General features: G+C 39.4%; 1 protein-coding gene across 1 annotated transcript; it reads right to left on the bottom strand.

The window, feature by feature from the left end:
• Nucleotide 1: 1 nt before the first annotated feature.
• ccdc17 (coiled-coil domain containing 17) lies at nt 2-19,058 on the bottom strand. The gene is made up of 15 exons (XM_035957695.2): nt 18,672-19,058; nt 8,495-8,623; nt 8,064-8,144; nt 7,751-7,874; nt 6,794-6,932; nt 4,809-4,925; nt 4,531-4,664; nt 4,028-4,144; nt 2,766-2,932; nt 2,470-2,555; nt 1,962-2,177; nt 1,560-1,695; nt 1,151-1,237; nt 907-1,017; nt 2-678 (listed from the first exon to the last, which is right to left on the bottom strand). The coding sequence occupies exons 1-15, from the start codon at nt 18,867-18,869 to the stop codon at nt 493-495; spliced, it is 2,028 nt and encodes a 675-aa protein (XP_035813588.1). The 5' UTR covers nt 18,870-19,058; the 3' UTR covers nt 2-492.
• Between the last annotated feature and the right edge of the window lie 1,021 nt (nt 19,059-20,079).

The following is a 20,079-nucleotide window of genomic DNA, read 5'->3' as shown; positions in this document are numbered from 1 at the left end:
CTGGTAGTTGATATTTTATTCAAAGACCTTTTGATGAAGGTATAATAAGTTGGATTCTTATGCAGGTATTCATTTTATATAGTACAGTTAGTTTTTTTTTATTATTACTTTATAATTGGATTTTCAACCTTAACAGATGGTAAACCGAACAAAAAGCAAAAACGGTGTAAGCCTGCACTGTCCGACTCACAGGTTCCATCTTAAATATGTTTTTCAATTTATTTTTTATTTAATTTTTTTGGTGTCACAATCTGAGCTTTTGACTGTTGACAAATTTTAATATATCCCTACAGGCCTGAGAGACTTTGAAGCAGAAAACAAACAATGTTGCTAAAAGTCAATGCTGGATGTTGTTCCACTTCTGTGCTTTTGTCCAACAACATACTGCTAATATACTGTAACTCGTCTCAGAGCATAACTGGGCTTCTACTGTAGACCGCTGTGTATTTCAGCTGAAAGTAAAGTAAATGCCTTCTTCATCTTTGTAAGAATTTACGTCCTGGCTGCAGAAGTGTTTTCTACATGTTGTCGTTCCACTGTGTCTTTGTGGATGATGGGGGTTTGGGGTTTGGGGTCAGTGCAGGGCAGCAGCGAGGAGACTTGATCCACCCCAGTGGGCTGTGGAGCTGAAACTGGCAGAGCAGCATCACTGTGGACCGAGGCAGGAAGACAGGACATCTGCATTGTGACACAAGGTACACAAAGAGCACCACATTCAACCATGGAGAGAATGTGATCATTTCTGCTGTAATCAAGGGTAAAGTTACATTGATTTGCTCCGTGTCATGTGACATGTAATCTTGATTTACTTAACACACGTGCTGTACTGAATTGTATGTCGATTCTTGTTTACAATTTCTAAGGAAAAAAAACTTCTAGTTTGCTTGGAACACCTTTTTAACCTACCATGGGTGGGTATTTATAGTGGCTGGTGTTGTGAGGATCAAGCTTCACCAGAGTGTGCACATCTCCATCTCGGCCGTTGACCAAACGTACACACAGCTCAGTGGTGCCCACCTCAAGTTTGTAGAAAGTCAGTCAGGGGTGTAGTTAACAAGCTTGCTTTATCTTCTACCTTCAAAAAGGCTGCAAAATGTAATGATTGTTGTTAGCAGACATTTGCTTGAAGTGTCTTTTGGGATATTTGTACCTGGGGTATGGAGTTGAGCTGGGCAATGCTTCCAGAGGGTCTAATAGGCAGACTGCGCACTGGCACCCTCCAGTGGCCACTACGGAGCTGTTAATTGGTAGAAGAGTACAATGTCATGACATACAAGCAACATATTTATTAATAGGTAGTTTCAATCGTTATTATAAGCACAGGATTGAATGTTTTATATATAAATGAATACAATTCAGGTAAAGTTACTACTACAACCAGCAGGATTTGGTTAACAAACAGTTGTATCATCCAGTAAATCAGGGGTAACTCAATAGCTTTACAGATTACATTTACTACTCAAGCCATTACAGCATACAATAGTTCAGTTGGTATAGAATTAATTTACATATTTCACAGTTAGCATCATGTAATTGTACTGTATATCACCCGTTTAGACCTGGTTGTACTGATCAAAGAGTTCGAGTCGTGTCCAGCCGTAAGATGCCAGTTTGAAGACTTCATGGTTATTATCATCCAGATCTCTTGCTGCCTGCAGCTCCACCACCAGAGAGAGGTAGGGTGATGGCTGAATCCTGCAGGAGAGGTTCAGAGTGCATATACGCAACTTTTAGGTGAGTAGATGTAACATGTTAACTGCAAGATGCCTTGTGTATTTGTGAAAATACAGACTGATTTTCTTAAAATGCCCCCCTTCTCAAGCACATAAACCTTACTTCAGTGTTTCTATCCCACTTAAATCATGCTGCACATTACACTGTCAGCCAGAGAGATTTTTAGGTCACTGCACTGCTGATTATAATAATAAAAACAGTCCTTCCTCTCTAAGTAGTGCCCCTACCTGGGTGCATGCTGCTTGACTGACAGGAGGACATTGTTTCCAGGGGTGAGACTGTGCGGGTAAGGACAAGGCACTCCTGGAAGGCACTGGACAGCGGGAAGCAGAGTTGATGGTCCTACTTCCTGACCTTTTGAGTAAAGAGCAGAGACCAGACGCAGGGCCTTCTGAGAGGCATCCACTCCCAACACCACGTCATAGAAAACAACAAAGCCAGCGCTGCAAAACCAGAGGATGTTAGTTAACAGAAAGGTAAGCTGATACGACTGGTGCATAAATAATTCCAAAAGTGTGTTAACAGTAGAATAAAGTTGATGCTTTTGCTAATTTGAAATCCAAGTGAGACCAAAGTAGGAACTGGTTTTATCTGAAAGTTACAAACAACAATACAATGGATTTTCAAATTACTGGCAACATACTTTTGTACATATAGTTAGTTTTTCACTACATCTAAAAATATTTTAATTTAAAGGTAAATTGCATCTGTGGATGTTGTGAGAGTTAAACTCACACAGGGTCATAGGGGGCCGGACCAAGAGAGTCTGGGGAGTCCAAAACACATCCTCCCAGTGCAGATGAGAAGGATCTGGTCTGGAGCTGGGGGGATACAGAGGAACTCTATCTCAACCAGTGTTACAGACATATGTTGGTGATAATTTTAAGTTTCAGTAATCGAAGAACATAAATAAATACATTTACTAAATTGAATGGAGCTTAAAATGGTCTAAAATGAGAAATTAGTCTTCACTTGACTCATGATCTTTTGGAGAGTCTTGTGAATATTTTTGACAAGTGAGTATTATGTACCAGTGAAAGAGGTGCATGAATGTGGTTCTTAGGCTGGAGTGGGAGTGCAGTTGGAGGAGGTTGTCTCCTGGGCCTGTAAGCTTCTTTCCTTCTCTCTATCTCAGCCTGTACACTACAAATCTGGTGGAGGTTCTCCCTCTGAATCAGCTCAAGCTCCGTCTTCACTGCTGCTGGGGAACACACAAAGATGACTGACCAGTATATATTTTTGATTAAGTCAGTGTTTTGTAAGGACGTTCAGGGGCTTTCACACATTCCATCCATCTACATATGTACCTGTACACTGTAAATGTAATAACAACATGGCATCAGGCATTACCCTCAGTGGATATATCCTGACGCTGGTGGTTGTTGACTTCGACAGAAATATTTTTTGACAACTGTTAGATTTATTGCAATGAAATTTGGCAATAATTTCATCCAGCTTAATTTTCTGGTCAAGATATATGTTTGTTCATTAAAACATACTAGAAAACCTAATGACGTTTGAACTGCATAACTAGCAAATGTGAGCATGCTGCTACCACACTAAACCATGATGGTGAAAATTGTTAACATTATATTTGCCAAATATCTGCATGTTACAATATAGATTTTAGGATTCACTATAGCAGAGTTGCTAGCATGTCTGTCAACACCATAGACTGCATATAGAAGACTAGAAGACACAGCCATCCAGACTGTAAAGTAAAACTGCATTCTTTCTAACAGCTGGCAGGGTGGAGATTCCTCAGGTTGTGAAAAACAGTCAGATTGTATAGAAGTCTGTAAGAAAATGACCCCCCCTGATCTGTTGCTTCAGTAAACATTTTCCTAATGAGTTTATGTTCTCAGTTGCTAGTGTCAAGACTGTTTAAAATGCAGCATGGAGTTCATTTTGGGAATTCTGGCTCATTTAGAGGAAAACAGATGATAAAGTAGGGTGTGTTTTAGGGCAGGGCTACCTTCTGTTTGACAGGTTGGTACTGTATTGCCAATCCTACGCTGTCCTCGAGTTTTTAGTCCGATCTACCCAACACTCGCTAAGTATAGTTTCAAAAAACAAAGATGGCGACAGTCGCATTCCAAACTCAAGGTCTTATAACAACAATTTCCAAACCATTGCGACGTTTGCTCAACACGAAGGAAATGTGTGAAATTTGACCAGTACTAACTAATTTTAAATGAGTTAACTGTTTAGCACTTCTTCAGGTTTCCATAAATAGATTTGTTAGAAACAGGAACAATAGGAGATGTGTGCGTCGTGGCAAAAACTGTCCAACCTTCATAAGCACTGTGTCTCTCTCTGGCCAGCTGGATCCTGAGGATCTCCTCTTCCAGTCTTTGGTTTTCCTGCTCCAAAACCAGCAGTTCCCAACTTGGATGTGAAGCCTTTACATCTGGACACGAGGACAACAATGATGATGATGGGTCTCAGGACTTAACGATAATATATGCTCATATTTTTGCCACAGATCTGCAGCCGGAACCACAAGTTTGTGAGTCATCATCTTTATTGGCCCCAGACGCAACTTTCTAATTCATTGTGTGTTTTGAATTCAGTATGTTTTGGGTGTTACAGCTTGTCACTGAAAAGAAATGTTGGACCAGAATCTAATAACCATGGACTATGGAGAGGAAATCGGTTTTTAGAATGGAAGTATCAAGCTGAGTAAACTTAATAAAAGCTTCACTGAGCACAGCTGTGTTGACAGAGGGTTAGACAGTGACAAGCACTGCATATTTTCTGTTTGTCATCACTTCTGTTCATCACTCTGACTCATACTCTTTTTTCTGGCCTTGGAGGCTGCTGCTGGTCGGTCCTTCTCTAAGCTTTGGGCTTGTGCCTGCAGGTCTGTCAGCTCTGTCACAACGGCTGGATCAGACCCACCTGACTGCATGTACAGCTGTCGCAGTGCTCTGAAACAAAGATACCTCATTTAACCTCATATTCACATGTGAACAACCTTAATTTCATAGTGACATTAAGAAAAAATGATAAAAAATGCACTCCTTATAGGTTTACAGTGAAGTACTCTTGAGGGATATAGTGTAGGTACATACTTTATCTGGCTAGAAAGAGGGCCTTCCACAGAAAAAAGGAGCTTGTAGTTGTCATGATGCATCTTTTTATTCTTGTCCGGATCTGACTGATCAGCAGGTACACAGCCCTCTCGCACACTAGAAAGAAAATGAGAACAAGAACACAGTAGATCTTAAAAATTAGATTATATTGTGGCATTTATCGAAAGTTTTCCAGCCAGAATCCACCCTGCAAAGACAAATTCAATTCTTTGTACCACAAACGCACCGCAATAAGGAACTACCCAGGCATAATGAAATAGCTGATGCTATGACTCATCCAGTGTCCTGATAAAAAAAATGAACATGTAGTTCACTGAACATTCCTCTTAGTGAAAAAAAATACTGTACAAGCAGTAATTTTGGTTTGAGTACCACATCTGTATCAGCGCATATATAATATATTAGCCTACAAAAACACATTAAATAAACCTGTACTTGTTGTGATAGTAAGGTTGATCTGAGCTGAACAGTCAGTGCTGGACTTTCAGCTGGTACCCTGCTGATGAGTCTAAGTAATTGCTCTCTGCATGATCACTCTATTTTCAAGTAGGGTCTTAAGGCAATGTTTCTATCTATCTATCTATCTATCTATCTATCTATCTATCTATCTATCTATCTATCTATCTATCTATCTATCTATCTATCTATCTATCTATCTATCTATCTATCTATCCGTCCGTCCGTCCGTCCGTCCGTCCGTCCGTCCGTCCGTCCGTCCGTCCGTCCGTCCGTCCGTCCGTCTGTCCGTCTATATATATATATATGTGTGTGTGTGTGTGTGTATATATATGTGTGTATATATGTGTATATATGTGTATGTGTATATATATATATATATATATATGTGTGTATGTGTGTGTGTGTGTGTGTGTGTGTGTGTGTGTGTGTATATATACACACACAGACACACGCAATCATTCAAAAGTTTGGGGTCACTTTGAAATGTCCTTGTTTTTGAAAGAAAAGCTGATTTTTTCTCAATGAAGAAAACAACAGTCTAGACATTGTTAATGTGGTAAATGACTATTCTAGCTGGAAATGGCCAATTTTTTAATGGAATATCTCCATAGGGGTACAGAGGAACATTTCCAGCAACCATCACTCCTGTGTTCTAATGCTACATTGTGTTAGTTAATGGTGTTGAAAGGCTAATTGATGATTAGAAAACCCTTGTGCAGTTATGTTAGCACATGAATGAAAGTGTGAGTTTTCATGGAAAACATGAAATTGTCTGGGTGACCCCCAAGCTTTTGAACGGTTGTGTATATTTGGCAGAAAGTCAACACTCGGCCGTTGAAGTTGTGTTGGAAGCACAAAACATGGGCAGCATAAAGAACTGAGTGACTTTCACAAGGACTAAACTGTGATGACAAGGAGTCACAGTATATCCAAAATGGCTCGTCATTAGGGGTGTGTTGGGAAAGACCAGGATACACTTGGGAAGATAGAAAGCTCTGCAAACTGCCCCTGTAAAAACTGTTCAGGAATGGTTTAAGGAACATGACAAAAAGTTCAAGGAGTTGACTATGCGCCCAATTACCTCCAATCTTAATGTGATCAATTGTTTGTGGGAATGTGCTGGAAATTCAAGTCCAATCCATAGAGGCCCCACTCCACAGTTTATTGGACCAAAAAGGCCTGTTGCTAATTTTTTCATTCCTGATAAAACAGGACACCTTCAGAGAGCTGTAGAGACCCACCTCAATGGTTCGGAGCTGTTTTGGCAGCACAAAAGGAGCCTACAGGCAGATCTTTTTAATGTTATTACTTTATAAAAATATTATCTTCTGAGAACCCATTGTGAAGCTCATCCAAAAACTGCTTTTAGTTCATTTTAGTGCTAGCAATGGGATATTTTTTAAAAACATAGCACCTTTGTATGTAAAAAAGCATTGTTGAATATTTTTACTCCATAAGTAAAGGACTTAGTTTCCAGTAAAGCTTACACAAACATATACACTTACTGTAACGCACAAAGATGTTCGGTAAGTTGTTGCAGCGTCTCCTCGTTCCTCTCCTCCTGCTCTCTGAGCTCCATCAGCACACTCTCCATGTGAGTTGTGTTGCTCTGCTCAGCCAGGATGCTAACCTGATGAGCCAACTCTGAAATATATACAGTCATGTTTCCATCACTTCAGAAAATAATACGTTCATCTACATCTATTTCCTGGTGACATGCCCCAAACCTTAAACTTAGCTACTTGGACTGCTTGTATAAGACTAACCAAAACCTAACACTCTAATCTTAAACCAATATGTATCTAAATTTTATTGATTCACAATAGGACATTTTTGTGGCACCAAAAAGCAGGTCTTCACATTGTGACTATGTTATATAAATATATATATATATATATATATATATATATATATATATATATAATTAATGCAATATTCTGGTGGGAAACCTTAGGTCCCAGAATTCATGTGGATGCTGTTTTGACATTTAGCTCCCACTTAAACATAGTTACAGATCAAGCTCCCCTGCATAGCAACTGCACTTCCCAATGGGAGCGACCTCCCCCAGCAGGACATACGTACTACACCGTGAAACCTGCTCATGAGCTGCTTGAGAAACACTACAAAGAGTTCAGTGTGATTTAGCGTCCTCGGAATGCAGTGAAACAAGCCTGATCTAAGGAAGATCAGACATCCCAATGTCAGACACCACAGGACACCCCAGAGGTCCTGTGTCCATGTCCAGATGGGCATGAGGAGAACCTACATAATCATAGGCAGGTGGTCTTAATGATGTGGCTGATTAACGTACGCTCCCAAAACATAAGTAGTACCCAAACACACAAGTCTTCAAGCAGCTTCAATCAATAACTGTAGCTTTTTAAGCATAGGCTTTCAGACATAGGTTGAAGGAGCTATTCAGCCCACAAGGTCTCATGCTGCTTGTAGCATTTGCTCCTCACCATCTCTCTGCTGCTCCAGCTGCTGGTTTTGAGCATGTATCAGGGCCAGGTGGCGTTCATGGACCGATGCCATTTCTCTCATCTCTTTCAGTCGCTCACTGTGTCCCAGCTGACTCCCACTCACCTAAAGCACACATTTATAAACACATGGATTTATGTACAGAATTAGTTCTTTAACATCTCACACTTGGAGCAAACTCTTGAATTCCTTTTGTCACCGTCATTAAAATGAATGTATGAATAGTACATCAAGAGGAAAAAGAAAAAAGATGTAAAGTATGAGTGAAAAAAGAGACTGACGGAGAAAACATACTGTGGAGCCAACTTCGGAATCATTGGTCCTTTTTGACCACTTTGGCAGATTTTCTTCAATTGACATCCTCAACTTGTGAAACTACAAGTCAGAGGAGAGAAATTGTGTAGTATTATATTTCAATATTTACACATTAACACTGATGTTACTTATTCACACTTGTGTATCTGTGGACTCCCTTTTAAGCTGCTCTTTCAATGTGTCTTCACTGACATAATGATATTCAAACATGAATATTTAATCAAAGACCATAAAATGCCTGCAGTGCTCGGCGAAACGACACAATAAAAATGCATTTATACACACAAAATGTTACTCCAATGCCCTTTTCCCTGGTGGGTTCTTGTGAATTATCTTTTGAATCTTGTTTTGAAGTTGACGGCTGTGGTTCTAGCAGGATGGATGAAGGCTGGTTTATGGCTCAGTTTTACCTCTTCAGTGAGGTTGTGCAGAGCAGCACTGTCTCTCTGGCACGTCCCTGGTTTGTCTTCTACTCTTGGTGACTTTGGTTCTGCATCAACATTTCTCCACCTACTCTTGTTCCTCTGCTGACCTCTCAGCTACACACACACACACACACACACACACACACACACACACACACACACACACACACACACACACACACACACACACACACACACACACACACACACACACACACACACACACACACACACACACACACACACACACACACACACACACACACACACACACACACACACACACACAAAGATACACATTCAGTGTCTCCAAAAGCATCTGCTTCTGTCAGTAACGCATGAAATCAGTTTTATTTGACATTATAGAGTGGTATAGAGATCTAGCTTCAGACAGAACTCACTCCTGTCATCCTTATCTTAGCTAGTAACACACTAGATAAATATTCAGCTGTCAGTGCTGTTATCAGATACACCCACATGACTGAATGCAATCCAACACCAGCCCTGCTTAAGATCCCATCTTTTTGGAGTTTATACTGTTTGGCTTTTTTAGTAATGCTAGAGATGTGTTGACTCATATCTTTGATCATTTTTTAAAACCATAATTAATGCTAGAGTTTTAGAGGAACACATTACATTTAGACCTGGGAATTTATGAAATACAAAATTTAAGAGGTTTTTGTGTTTAATTATAAAAGAACAGGTATGAATTTTTTATATACATAAGGAAAATGTGAATGATATTCTCTACAGAGGCACTCTAGTGCACAAACATTATTTCTTTTTTAAGCAACGTGTCCCCCATGAGAACAATTCTCTTATTTATATGTTCACATCTTCTTACTTTCAAGTCTTTTAAGTCTGTTTTTCAGACCCTTTGGATTTTCCTTTTGCATAAATTTAAGATATTATCAGATTTTCATACAAATCTTAAAAATAGATAAACCAAATCATGCAATATTACATGTCTGTGACAGGCAAAAGTAAATGAATCACTGCTTTCAGTATCTGCTGTGATCCCACTGTACTACAACTAAACATTTCCTGTTGATCATTTGTGCACTTTAGAGTGGAGGAATTTTAGCCCATCTGTGCAGAACAACTCTGGGATGTTGGCTGGTTCTGTAGATCCACAGCATTCCTATTGGATTCAAGTCAGAATTTTGAATTGATCATTCCAAAACATTAATTATATTCTTCTTTAACCATTCTCTGGTAGAATGAACGTTGATAGGATAGGATAGTCCTTTATTTCTCCCCATGCCAGGGGAAATTCACATTGTTACAGCAGCTTATGTAGCAATACACATAGTAATAGTAATACAATAATAATAAAATAGTAGTAATAATATTTACAATATGTACAGGGATACGGGCTGCACAGTGGCGTAGTGGTTAGCACTTTCGCCTTGCAGCAAGAAGGTCCCTGGTTCGCGTCCCGACTTTCCCGGGATCTTTCTGCATGGAGTTTGCATGTTCTCCCTGTGCATGCGTGGGTTTTCTCCGGGTACTCCGGCTTCCTCCCACAGTCCAAAAATATGCTGAGGTTAATTGATTACTCTAAATTGCCCGTAGGTGTGAATGTGAGAGTGCTTGTTTGTCTTTGTATGTGGCCCTACGACAGACTGGTGACCTGTCTAGGGTGTCCCCTGCCTTCGCCCGAGTCAGCTGGGATAGGCTCCAGCCCCCCCCGCGACCCTAGTGAGGATTAAGCGGTGTATAGATGATGGATGGATGGATGGATGTACAGGGATGAGAAATGAGAATGAAATAGTACAGTATTGACACACTGAAAACAATACAATATAAAGTGGCTTGAAAAAATAAGTTTAAAAAGTGCAAGGATGTAGCAGTGCAAGAATTGCTTTGCAAATTTTATGGTTTGGGGTGATATGATATGAGTGCAGTACATGCTAGCATCAGCCACTGATGCTGATGTTGTAAAGTCTTATAGCAGATGGAATGAAGGACCTGTGATAGCGCTCCTTCTTGCAGGGTGGATGTCTCAGTCTGCTGCTGAAGGAGCTGCTTAAAGACCCCACAGTGTCATGCAGTGGGTGAGAGGGATTGTCCATGATGGATGTGAGCTTTGCCAACATAACATAAATGTTACAATGAATGATCCACTTTCTGCAGAGATTCAGGTTACAAACAGATGTCTGCCATTTTCCTTTAGAATTTGTCTTGAATTCATAAGAATTTAATGTCGGATCAATGATTACGAACCGTCCTGGTCTAATGCATCATAACGGTTTCAAACTATGATGCTACCACCACCATGTTTCACAAATGGCTTGAGGTTCTTTGACCAGAATGCAGAGTTTTCTTTTCTCTACACATAACACTTCTCATTTACTTTATTCTTTTCTGTCAAACATTTTCCAGTAGCCTTCCGGCTTATTAATGTAATCTTTCACAAGCTGCAGACATGTAGTGGTGTTCTCTTTGGTGAGCAGTGGCTTTCTCTTTGCAATCGTACCATGCACACCATTGCTCAGTGTTGTCCTGAGTGCCATTAGAGAGACCTTTAGTTGCTTTTAAGTTTCTCTGAGTTCCTTTTAACTGTGCAGCCTAATACACACCTTGCTAGTGGAGTGGTCTTTGTTGGTCCATCACTCCTGTGGAGGGTAACAGTCATGTCTGTCAGTCTGTCTGCTTGCAGATTGTGAGGGCAAACTCTTTAGAGGTGGTTTTGTAACCCTTTTGACAACATCAACTCTTTTCTGAGGTTAGAAATCTCATTTCTCTGTGCTATGATCCACTTCCACATACATGTGTTGTGATATCAGGCTTTGATAAATTCCTGTTCTTTCAATAGAACAAGATGCACTCTCACGCCTTATTGTCATCATTTTGATGGAAAACTACAAGTTAGCTGCTAATTGTACAAGTTCACATACTTTTGCCACTCACAGATATGTGATCTAGTACCACTAACCTCAATAAATAAATAACCAGCTGTAATATGTTTGTCTCAGTCATTTGATTTGGTCCTTTTCATCTACTTTAAGGACTTGCGTGAAAATGTGATGATGTTTTAGGTCACATTTACATTTGCAGAAATGCACACAATTCTGAGGAGTTCGCAAACTTTAAAGCATCACCACATCCAGTATCACTTCTATATAATTGAAGGACTTTTGAAGTCCATGGGATATATCTTGCATACATTTTTATTAAAAGTAAAAAAGGTTATTTTTTTTTAATGTTCATTATGATAATGTCTTTACAAATTCCATAATTATTTATTATGGAAACAATTACTTATTAATTAAAAAAAGACTTTATATCACTAAAATGTCAACTAAATAACTATCCGAATTTAATAACCACCTTCTAATTAGCTAAACAATAATAAAATGAACTTATTTAAAAATTGTTTTGATTGTGTTGTCTTTATTAAGTTGAGATAATCATGACAGATGTTTATTTTTTGGCAATGTATCAAATTTTATATGGAAAATAATAAATTGTATCTGCATCCGAGAAATCACTTTCAACTAAGTTACCCATTACAAAAACACCTCTCAAGGAAGTGTATTAATTCCAGATCACATGACCTGCTCCACAGGATGTCATTTCCTCCTGAAGAAAAGACTGGCCAGACTCCAAGGCTAAAGTTATTTAATTTAAAGTAGTGAGTGAGTCAAGTGTGGATTTATCGCATTTCAACAGGTTTACTACAATATCTTTATAAATAACTTTCAATTTCAATTTTACTCAATTGTATATATAATGTTTTAGAAGAATCTTTCTCTAAAAATGCCATGTGGTGTTTGGTTGATTTTAGGCCAGAAAACAGCAAAAATGTCAATTTTGATACCTGTCAACTATGTTACAAAAAGTCCCACAATTATATATTGACCTATATACTTGTGTAAGCCGGTGGTAAACAGGCAATTAAATATGGAGGACTAAAAGTGCCAAAATTAAATAAATAAATACATCATTAAATAATTAATTAAATATGTCATTAATTAATTAAAATTGGAATTAAATATTTCATTAATTAATTAAAATTGGAATTAAATATGTCATTAATTAATTAAAATTGGAATTAAATACTTAAATGTGTTATTAAATAAATATATCATTAAATAATTAAATATGTCATTAATTAGTTAAAATTGGAATTAAATATGTCATTAATTAATTAAAATTGGAATTAAATACATAAATGTGTTATTAAATATGTCATTAATTTATTAAAATAACAATTATTTTAAGTAAAAAACATATTTCATTATTTCATGATTTAATTAATTATTTCATGGTCCTTGTGTTGCAGTGGATCATGAATTAATTTTATCTGTCAACCTCGCCCGTCAAAGTCCGTGGGCGGGACTAACGTGAATCTAGTCTAATCCACTGCTTTTGTCTGCCTTGAAACCGGAAGTAGAAGTCTTTCTAAACATGGTGGCTGTGTAGAGGGAGAGTCGCTGTGAACTTTCTAGAGAGTTGGTGAGAGATCTTTTAGACCTTGCAGAGTATGTGGAAGCAGGACCTGCTGACCGCGAGCATGTAGCGTGTAAAGCAGAGGAATTTATTGAAGTTGTTGAAGTTATTTCCGCACTTTCCGACCAAGATGTTGACCGTAGAGTGACTGCAAATTTAGAGGAAGTACTCCGCCGGTTTTCTGGTACCAGGGTGCAACAGGAGCACACACAGGGACCAGGGCGTTTGGCATACCGAGGGAAGTTCTGGAACATCACGTTCTTTGTGGATTACCAGCCTGTCAAATTGCAGCGATGCTCGGAGTGTCGAGCGCTTTTCCTTTAGGACCTACTCGGCGCGGCACGGCTCCGCTCGTCTTTGTTTAGCCGCGATTCCACAAGCATCTACTCGGCACGGTACGGCTCGTCTCATCTTTGTTAGCGAGCGTTTCCATACGGACTAATTTTCAGCACCTTCTCGGCTGAGGTTCCCAGCGAGCTGAGATGAGCCGATAATGTGGCGTTTACATAGTGCAGGCCACTGATTGGACAGGGAGTGACGACACAGAGCAACTTCAGCACGAAAACAAAATCCTGCATTAAAAAATGACTGTAAACAGCGACGGTGTGCATTGCTCTTCACGAAACTCTCTGTTCTTCATAATTTTAATGTGACAGCCAGACCTGTACCGTGGGTGAATGAAGAGGTCGAGACTTTGTCTTTGGTGGTGGACCAAAGAATACAGAGAGAGCTGGACGGAGAAAGTTTATCAGGAGGTCTCTGAGCGGATGGCCGCTCACATATACAGTAGACTGTATATAAAGAGGACAGAAGCAGTGTAGGGAGAAGCTGAAAAAGCTCAAAAGTGACTATCGGTCCACCCAGGACCACAACGGCCGGCGTGGGTCAACCAGGAGGTGTTGGAAGAGGTTTCATGGAAGCTATTTACTGGCACCGCACCGGCGAGCAACAGGAGGGAGACTCAGCCGCTGCATTGTTGGAGACGTTCGAGAACGGTGAGTGTTTTGTGACTTCAAGAAACTTATACATCATTTATTCCATTGGTGGCAAGCTTCTTTTAAGCAAACAAGTATTTTTAGAAAGTAACGTCGTTGTCTCCTGGAGCAGACAATAAGATAGCTAGTTAGCCATCGGCGCTAACTCCGTGCTCTGCTTGTATTTCGTGCTGCTGTTTCTAACGTTTAGCTCTCAGAAGCTAATACTTCAGTCAGCATGCCGTGTTTTTCTTGTACTTAGAGTGAGTGTTTATTTCTGTTCAAGAATCCCTTTCCACATGCGAAGCCTACTCCACCTCCGTCGCGGAGCCCCCGGCTGCCCTGTCTCCTCTCCACCACCAGCAGCAGCTCCTCTCCAGCACCAGCTTCGACACCGACCCTGTCAACAGCACCGTCTTATCACCGGTAAGACACGGTAAACAGAGAGCCATGGTTGATTTTCGCATTATTATTATTACTACAGGTGTAAATGCCTGAAAGCATGATCAGACAGTGAGACCAACTACCAAGAATTCAGGCAGGTGTAAATGCAAACTGTGCAGCAGCCAGCTCAGGAACGCCTGATGAAAGCTGACATGTAGCTGCCAGTGACACATAAACAGAAACACATGCAGCTGCATTTATTTTCCATTGACTTAACAAGTAAGTCACTCTAATTAATTTACGTTCTGGTGCAGTGTAGTATTGCAACCATTCTTCTTATAGTCACTAGGTAGCTGTGAAACTGAAAAATGAAAATATACATAAAAAATGAGAAAACACAGCTCTTCCTTAGCAACTCCAAAATGTGCACAGGATGAAATGAAGTTCACACCACGTCGTTTTTGTTTGTGGTGGAGGAGTTACTGCTTGTGCTTTGGTTAAAGCGAAGAGTGCCAGAAGTTTATTAAAGTATCAAAGACATGATCATGATTGAAAATGGATGGACGGGTGGCTAAACACATCACATCATAGCTGTGGAGTCCTTCCAGCTCCTGGGGACTACAATCTCTCAGGACCTCCTGAAAAAGGCTCAGCAGAGGATGTATTTCCTACAACAGCTGAGGAGACATGGCCTGCCACATGAGCTGTTGATCCAGTTCTACACTGCAGTCATCCGATCTGTCCTGTGCACCTCTGGATCAACCACACAGCAGGACAGAAACAGACTACAGCCCATAGTACGGACTGCAGAAAACATCATCAGAGACCCCACTCACCCTGGACATTTGGACTACAGAGCCCTGTACACAAAAATCACCACTACTGTGTTTATAGCAATTACCATTTTGCTAATGTGTTCATACATTCCAGTCTAGCTGTACATTTCTGTTTATATTGTGTTCTATTTTACTATTTCTTTTTCCTCCCTGTATTTTTTATTATTCTCTTCCATATTCCTAGGATGACACCAACAGCCGAAACCAAATTCCGTGTATATTGTGTACTTACTTGGCCATTAAAGCTGACTCTGATCACTTTTCTGTCTTTGGTCTAGGCAAGAGGAAAGAGGGCCACAGAAAACTGGACCTTCCTAGCGTACTTGTGGAGATGCAGGCTGAGGAGGAGTGGAGTCATGCCCAGCATGATGAGAACATCTGGTTGCTCCTCAGCGAGGCAAGAGAGAATGAAGCGGCCTTGCAGCGGGAGGAGATGGCCCAGAATACTGCCTTCAACCAGTCATTCCTGGGTGTGCTGGGGTAGCTGGGTAGGCAGTGGGCAGCCGGCGAGTGTGAGCGAGTCCACCTCCCATAGACTTGAGATTTACAAGTGCTGGTCATATAATTAGAATATATGAGAAAAGCTTGTCTTTTGGACAACTGTCAGGTCAGCAGTCTTCCCCAGATTGTGTAGCCTACAGAACTAGGCTGAGAGACCATATACAAGGCCTTTGCAGGTGTTTTGAGTTAATTAGCTGATTAGAGGTGTCCTTCAATATTGAACCTTTCTACAATATTCTAATTTTCAGGAGATACCAAATTTGAGATTTTTTGTTAGTATTCAGGATATCATCAAAGTTAAGAGAAAAAACATTTGAAATATATCAGTCTGTGTAATGAATGAGTATAATATACAAGTTTCACTTTTTGAATGGAATTACTGAAAATAATGAACAACTTTTTTCATGATATTCTAATTATATGACCAGCACCTGTAGTTGTTTATATAGTTTTACTTTTAGGTACCTCCACTGTAGGAGAGGCCCACCACAGTTTGTACTTTGCACCATTGTAAATAGTTTTGATTTTGCTGCTGACTAATAAACCTATTTTGTGACCTTATGTGATTGCATCATAACTTCTCATTTTGTCTGTTAAGACACTGGTAGAAAAAGAGTCAACAGTCTGGAACCAAACAATTTCTATATTCCCTAATAATGGTATTTGTGTTTAATGGGATTTAACATGTTTTAAAACACAAACTCCTTTATGGTTCATAATTCTGGTGACTGAATTACACCAAAGCAATACTGATTTATCAAACTGGAATTTTCTTAAAACAGCTGTTTTAATGTTTTGGCGTTTATTTTTTATTTAATCTTGCTAACCTTCACAAACAAACAATAGTATAGACACATCTACAAAAGTTTATTGTCAGATTGCATTAAAGAAAACAATAGCGGTCCGGGGACCGAAAAACAGCAGTATAACAAGAAGAATAACTTTGCATGACACGTAGTGCATCAGTGCATCCTGTACATCTCTGTCCTCCTCCTCTACACCTTGTGCCACTGCAGGCTCATGTGCTGCTGCTTCAGGTAAATCCCATGAAGTCTCATCAGAGAGCATCTGAAACACATACACAGCATACATATTTTAATACCTAATAGCGACAAACTGCAGCCATTACAGGGTCGTTCACAGGACTGATACACGATAGCTAGCGAACTAGCATTAGCTTAACCCTCATATGTCCGTCTCGTTCATATCCTCTTGTCTTCGCTTGATACTGCTTTATCGCCTCCCAAACTCTCCTGTGTGTCTCCTCAGTGTTTCGACTCGTCGCTCTCAGCTTTCTCCGACTCTTCTATTACTCTGAATCTGACAGAAAGCCACAGACCGAGCAGCAGGTGTACTATCGCCTCCATGTACATTGTTGCATTGCGTTTGTGTCGCACAGAAATGACGGTAAGGGACTTCGGACCGCCGTGCTATGACGACTCCACCCACGATGAGGTGGTTCTCAATGTAATGGAAAAACAACTAAACCGAGACGAGCCGTGGCGCGCCGAGTAGATGCTAAAGGAAATGCTAAAGGAAAATTTGTCTTGCACCGCATGTATCAACATTTGGGAAAGAGGACCGAGTCTTTAGCGGTTGCTAATAAAGTTTTGTTTTATTGAGTATCCAAACCAACGTAGAGGTGAATAGCGCCACCCAGTGTATCGGAATGTGTTCACAAGCTCTGCGTCAATCCATTATCTGGAATCGATTTGCCTTGACTTGATGTGCAGGGTAACCAATCAGGTGTTAGGATCCGCCCACCGACTTTGACGGGCGAGGTTGACAGATAAAATTAATTCATGATCCACTGCAACACAAGGACCATGAAATAATTAATTAAATCGTGAAATAATGAAATATGTTTTTTACTTAAAATAATTGTTATTTTAATAAATTAATGACATATTTAATAACACATTTATGTATTTAATTCCAATTTTAATTAATTAATGACATATTTAATTCCAATTTTAACTAATTAATGACATATTTAATTATTTAATGATATATTTATTTAATAACACATTTAAGTATTTAATTCCAATTTTAATTAATTAATGACATATTTAATTCCAATTTTAATTAATTAATGAAATATTTAATTCCAATTTTAATTAATTAATGACATATTTAATTAATTATTTAATGATGTATTTATTTATTTAATTTTGGCACTTTTAGTCCTCCATAATTAAATACACTGAAAACCACTGAAATCCCTGTTTGTGGCTCTTCTGCTGATTTTCGTTTTGGACAGCAGGGGGCGTATTGTTACTGTTGTATTCGCGGTAGTTTTGCGGTCAAAGGGCAAGATACCGGAAGTTGTGGTAGCAGAAATGGTCGCGGATCGGGACAGTAAGAAAATATAAATAATACCGTGCTATGAAAGACTGAATTATGAAATATAGTGACAGGGTGGTAAATTGTTTGATATTTGCATTATAAATCCACTTTATGTCCGTGTATTGTGCTTAGGAGTACCGATGGTTAGAGGATGAAAACACTGCACGTGTGCCGCCGGTGCTAATCGTCCTTATGCTAGGTATGACGCTTCCAGTGTATCATTTTATGTTCTTAGTTCCATGAAATATGAAAGCATTATTATATTCATTCTATTTTTTGTAGTGGTTAATGATGAGATATTTGTAACTGCTTTTTGTTACTGCAGTATGTGTTTAGAACAGAGGTTTATACAGGGCAGTGTGGTGACTGTGTGTTCTGTTTGTCAGCTAGGTGCCACAGCCCTATGTTTCTTGTATGTTTCTGGTATGTTTCTCATGTGTTTCCAGTACTGTTTCTAGTACCGTTTCTTATAGTATTGCGCCACAGGTTTTGTGAAATACATTTCATTGTATAAATTCTATCATATGTAAATAAATTGGGAAACAAAGAACCCCCACAAATTTAATTTGAAGTATTGGTGTCTGATTTAACCCGGCTTCACTTGTAATTTAACTCTCTAAATTGTTTTGTCAGGTTAGTCACTTACTAATAACGTGACTGACTCACCTGCACCAGGTCGGGGGTTCTTGTCTGTTTCGGGTCCACACCTCCAGCTTTGTTCCTCCTGCGAGGTTCAGAGCTGTGTCTTTGCACCCGAAGGTGCCCTGCCTCACTCCCAATGCACAGCAGTACTTTGTGTTTCTCGAGTAGCCTGGTGGAGTGAAACAGCATGTTGCAGTCTCTGCAGATCAACTCCTTCTCCATCTGGTGTCAAAGCCGGTAATTCTAGATGAACTTTTATGAGCTTGCTCATAAACTGAAATACTGGAGGAACTACACTTAAGGGTAGAACACAAAACAATATTAGGTCCCAACAAAAAAATCACAAACTCCACTCTTACTATTCTAAATTAAACGGCTCATTACAGGTTGTAAATCTAGTTAACAACTGAGTTGCTGGCTTATGTTTGTTGGCAACTGTCACCATGCCAGTGATTTTGTTGTGAGGGTGTGGTGAGGTCATCTCATAACACCAGCCCTTTCTCTTCCTTGTTTCAGAAGTGAAGTAATTTTATATTGTAGATGAACATGTCAGAGTGCTATTATTTCACCCATGATGGGGTTTTTGCAACAGTGAAGTTGAAAGTCAGGAATTGTGATCTAAAGAGAAAATTTTCTTTTTTTCACCACTATCCACTTAATCCACATTGAAATAACACTATGCTTTTAGTCTGTCCATTTGAATATTCATAACATGCCTCTTTTTTTTTTAATTCTCAGACTTACTGATGTTTTCTCACCCTTGAGTGAGCACTCTGAGAGGCAGACTGCAGCTGGATGTCTGGCTCCAAAGCATCTGGACCTCAGTGGATCTAGTGGCTCTGATAAACTGTGCACGAGGTACGGACAATAATCTGACCTTAAGGTCAATAAAGCTCACCACATTATGTATAATACTGACTACATTCAAATGTTTACAAGTACCCTTTCACTCAGCTTCTGCCCCCTTGTTCTGACTCGTTTTCTATGCTGCTTTGAAATAACAACAGAACTGGGTAATGGAAAGTCTGGTTTTTAGTACACGACTCTACAAGGACAGTTCCTATCAGGTCAGTTCCTTTGAGATGAGCTTTTTACATCTAACTTCTTCATAGAAACTCTTCTTAAATGTGTTTAGCTCTAGAGAACAAACTTGTGTCTGCTTCAGGCCACTCGCATCCCAGCTGCACACAAATTTTTGGCAGTTTTGACTTCAGCCAAGCTCAGTTCAATTTGAAATCAGCTTTTATATATAATCAGTGGTGTTGTGTTGAACAGGATAGTCATGTTCAAGTGATTAAGTGTTTCATTTTTGTGCCACTTTATATTCCTGCTTCTCAATATTTTTTTGACAGGTTTAAGCCTCCATTTACTTTATATATTGTAAATTAAAACATTAAACTTGCCTATGTAATATTATGCATCTTGATAAAAT

Source organism: Amphiprion ocellaris, chromosome 2 (assembly GCF_022539595.1).
Source record: "Amphiprion ocellaris isolate individual 3 ecotype Okinawa chromosome 2, ASM2253959v1, whole genome shotgun sequence".
NCBI lineage: Eukaryota > Metazoa > Chordata > Actinopteri > Pomacentridae > Amphiprion > Amphiprion ocellaris.
The sequence above is the reverse complement of the archived record's forward strand: the minus strand, read 5'-3'. Positions and strand labels throughout refer to the sequence as shown.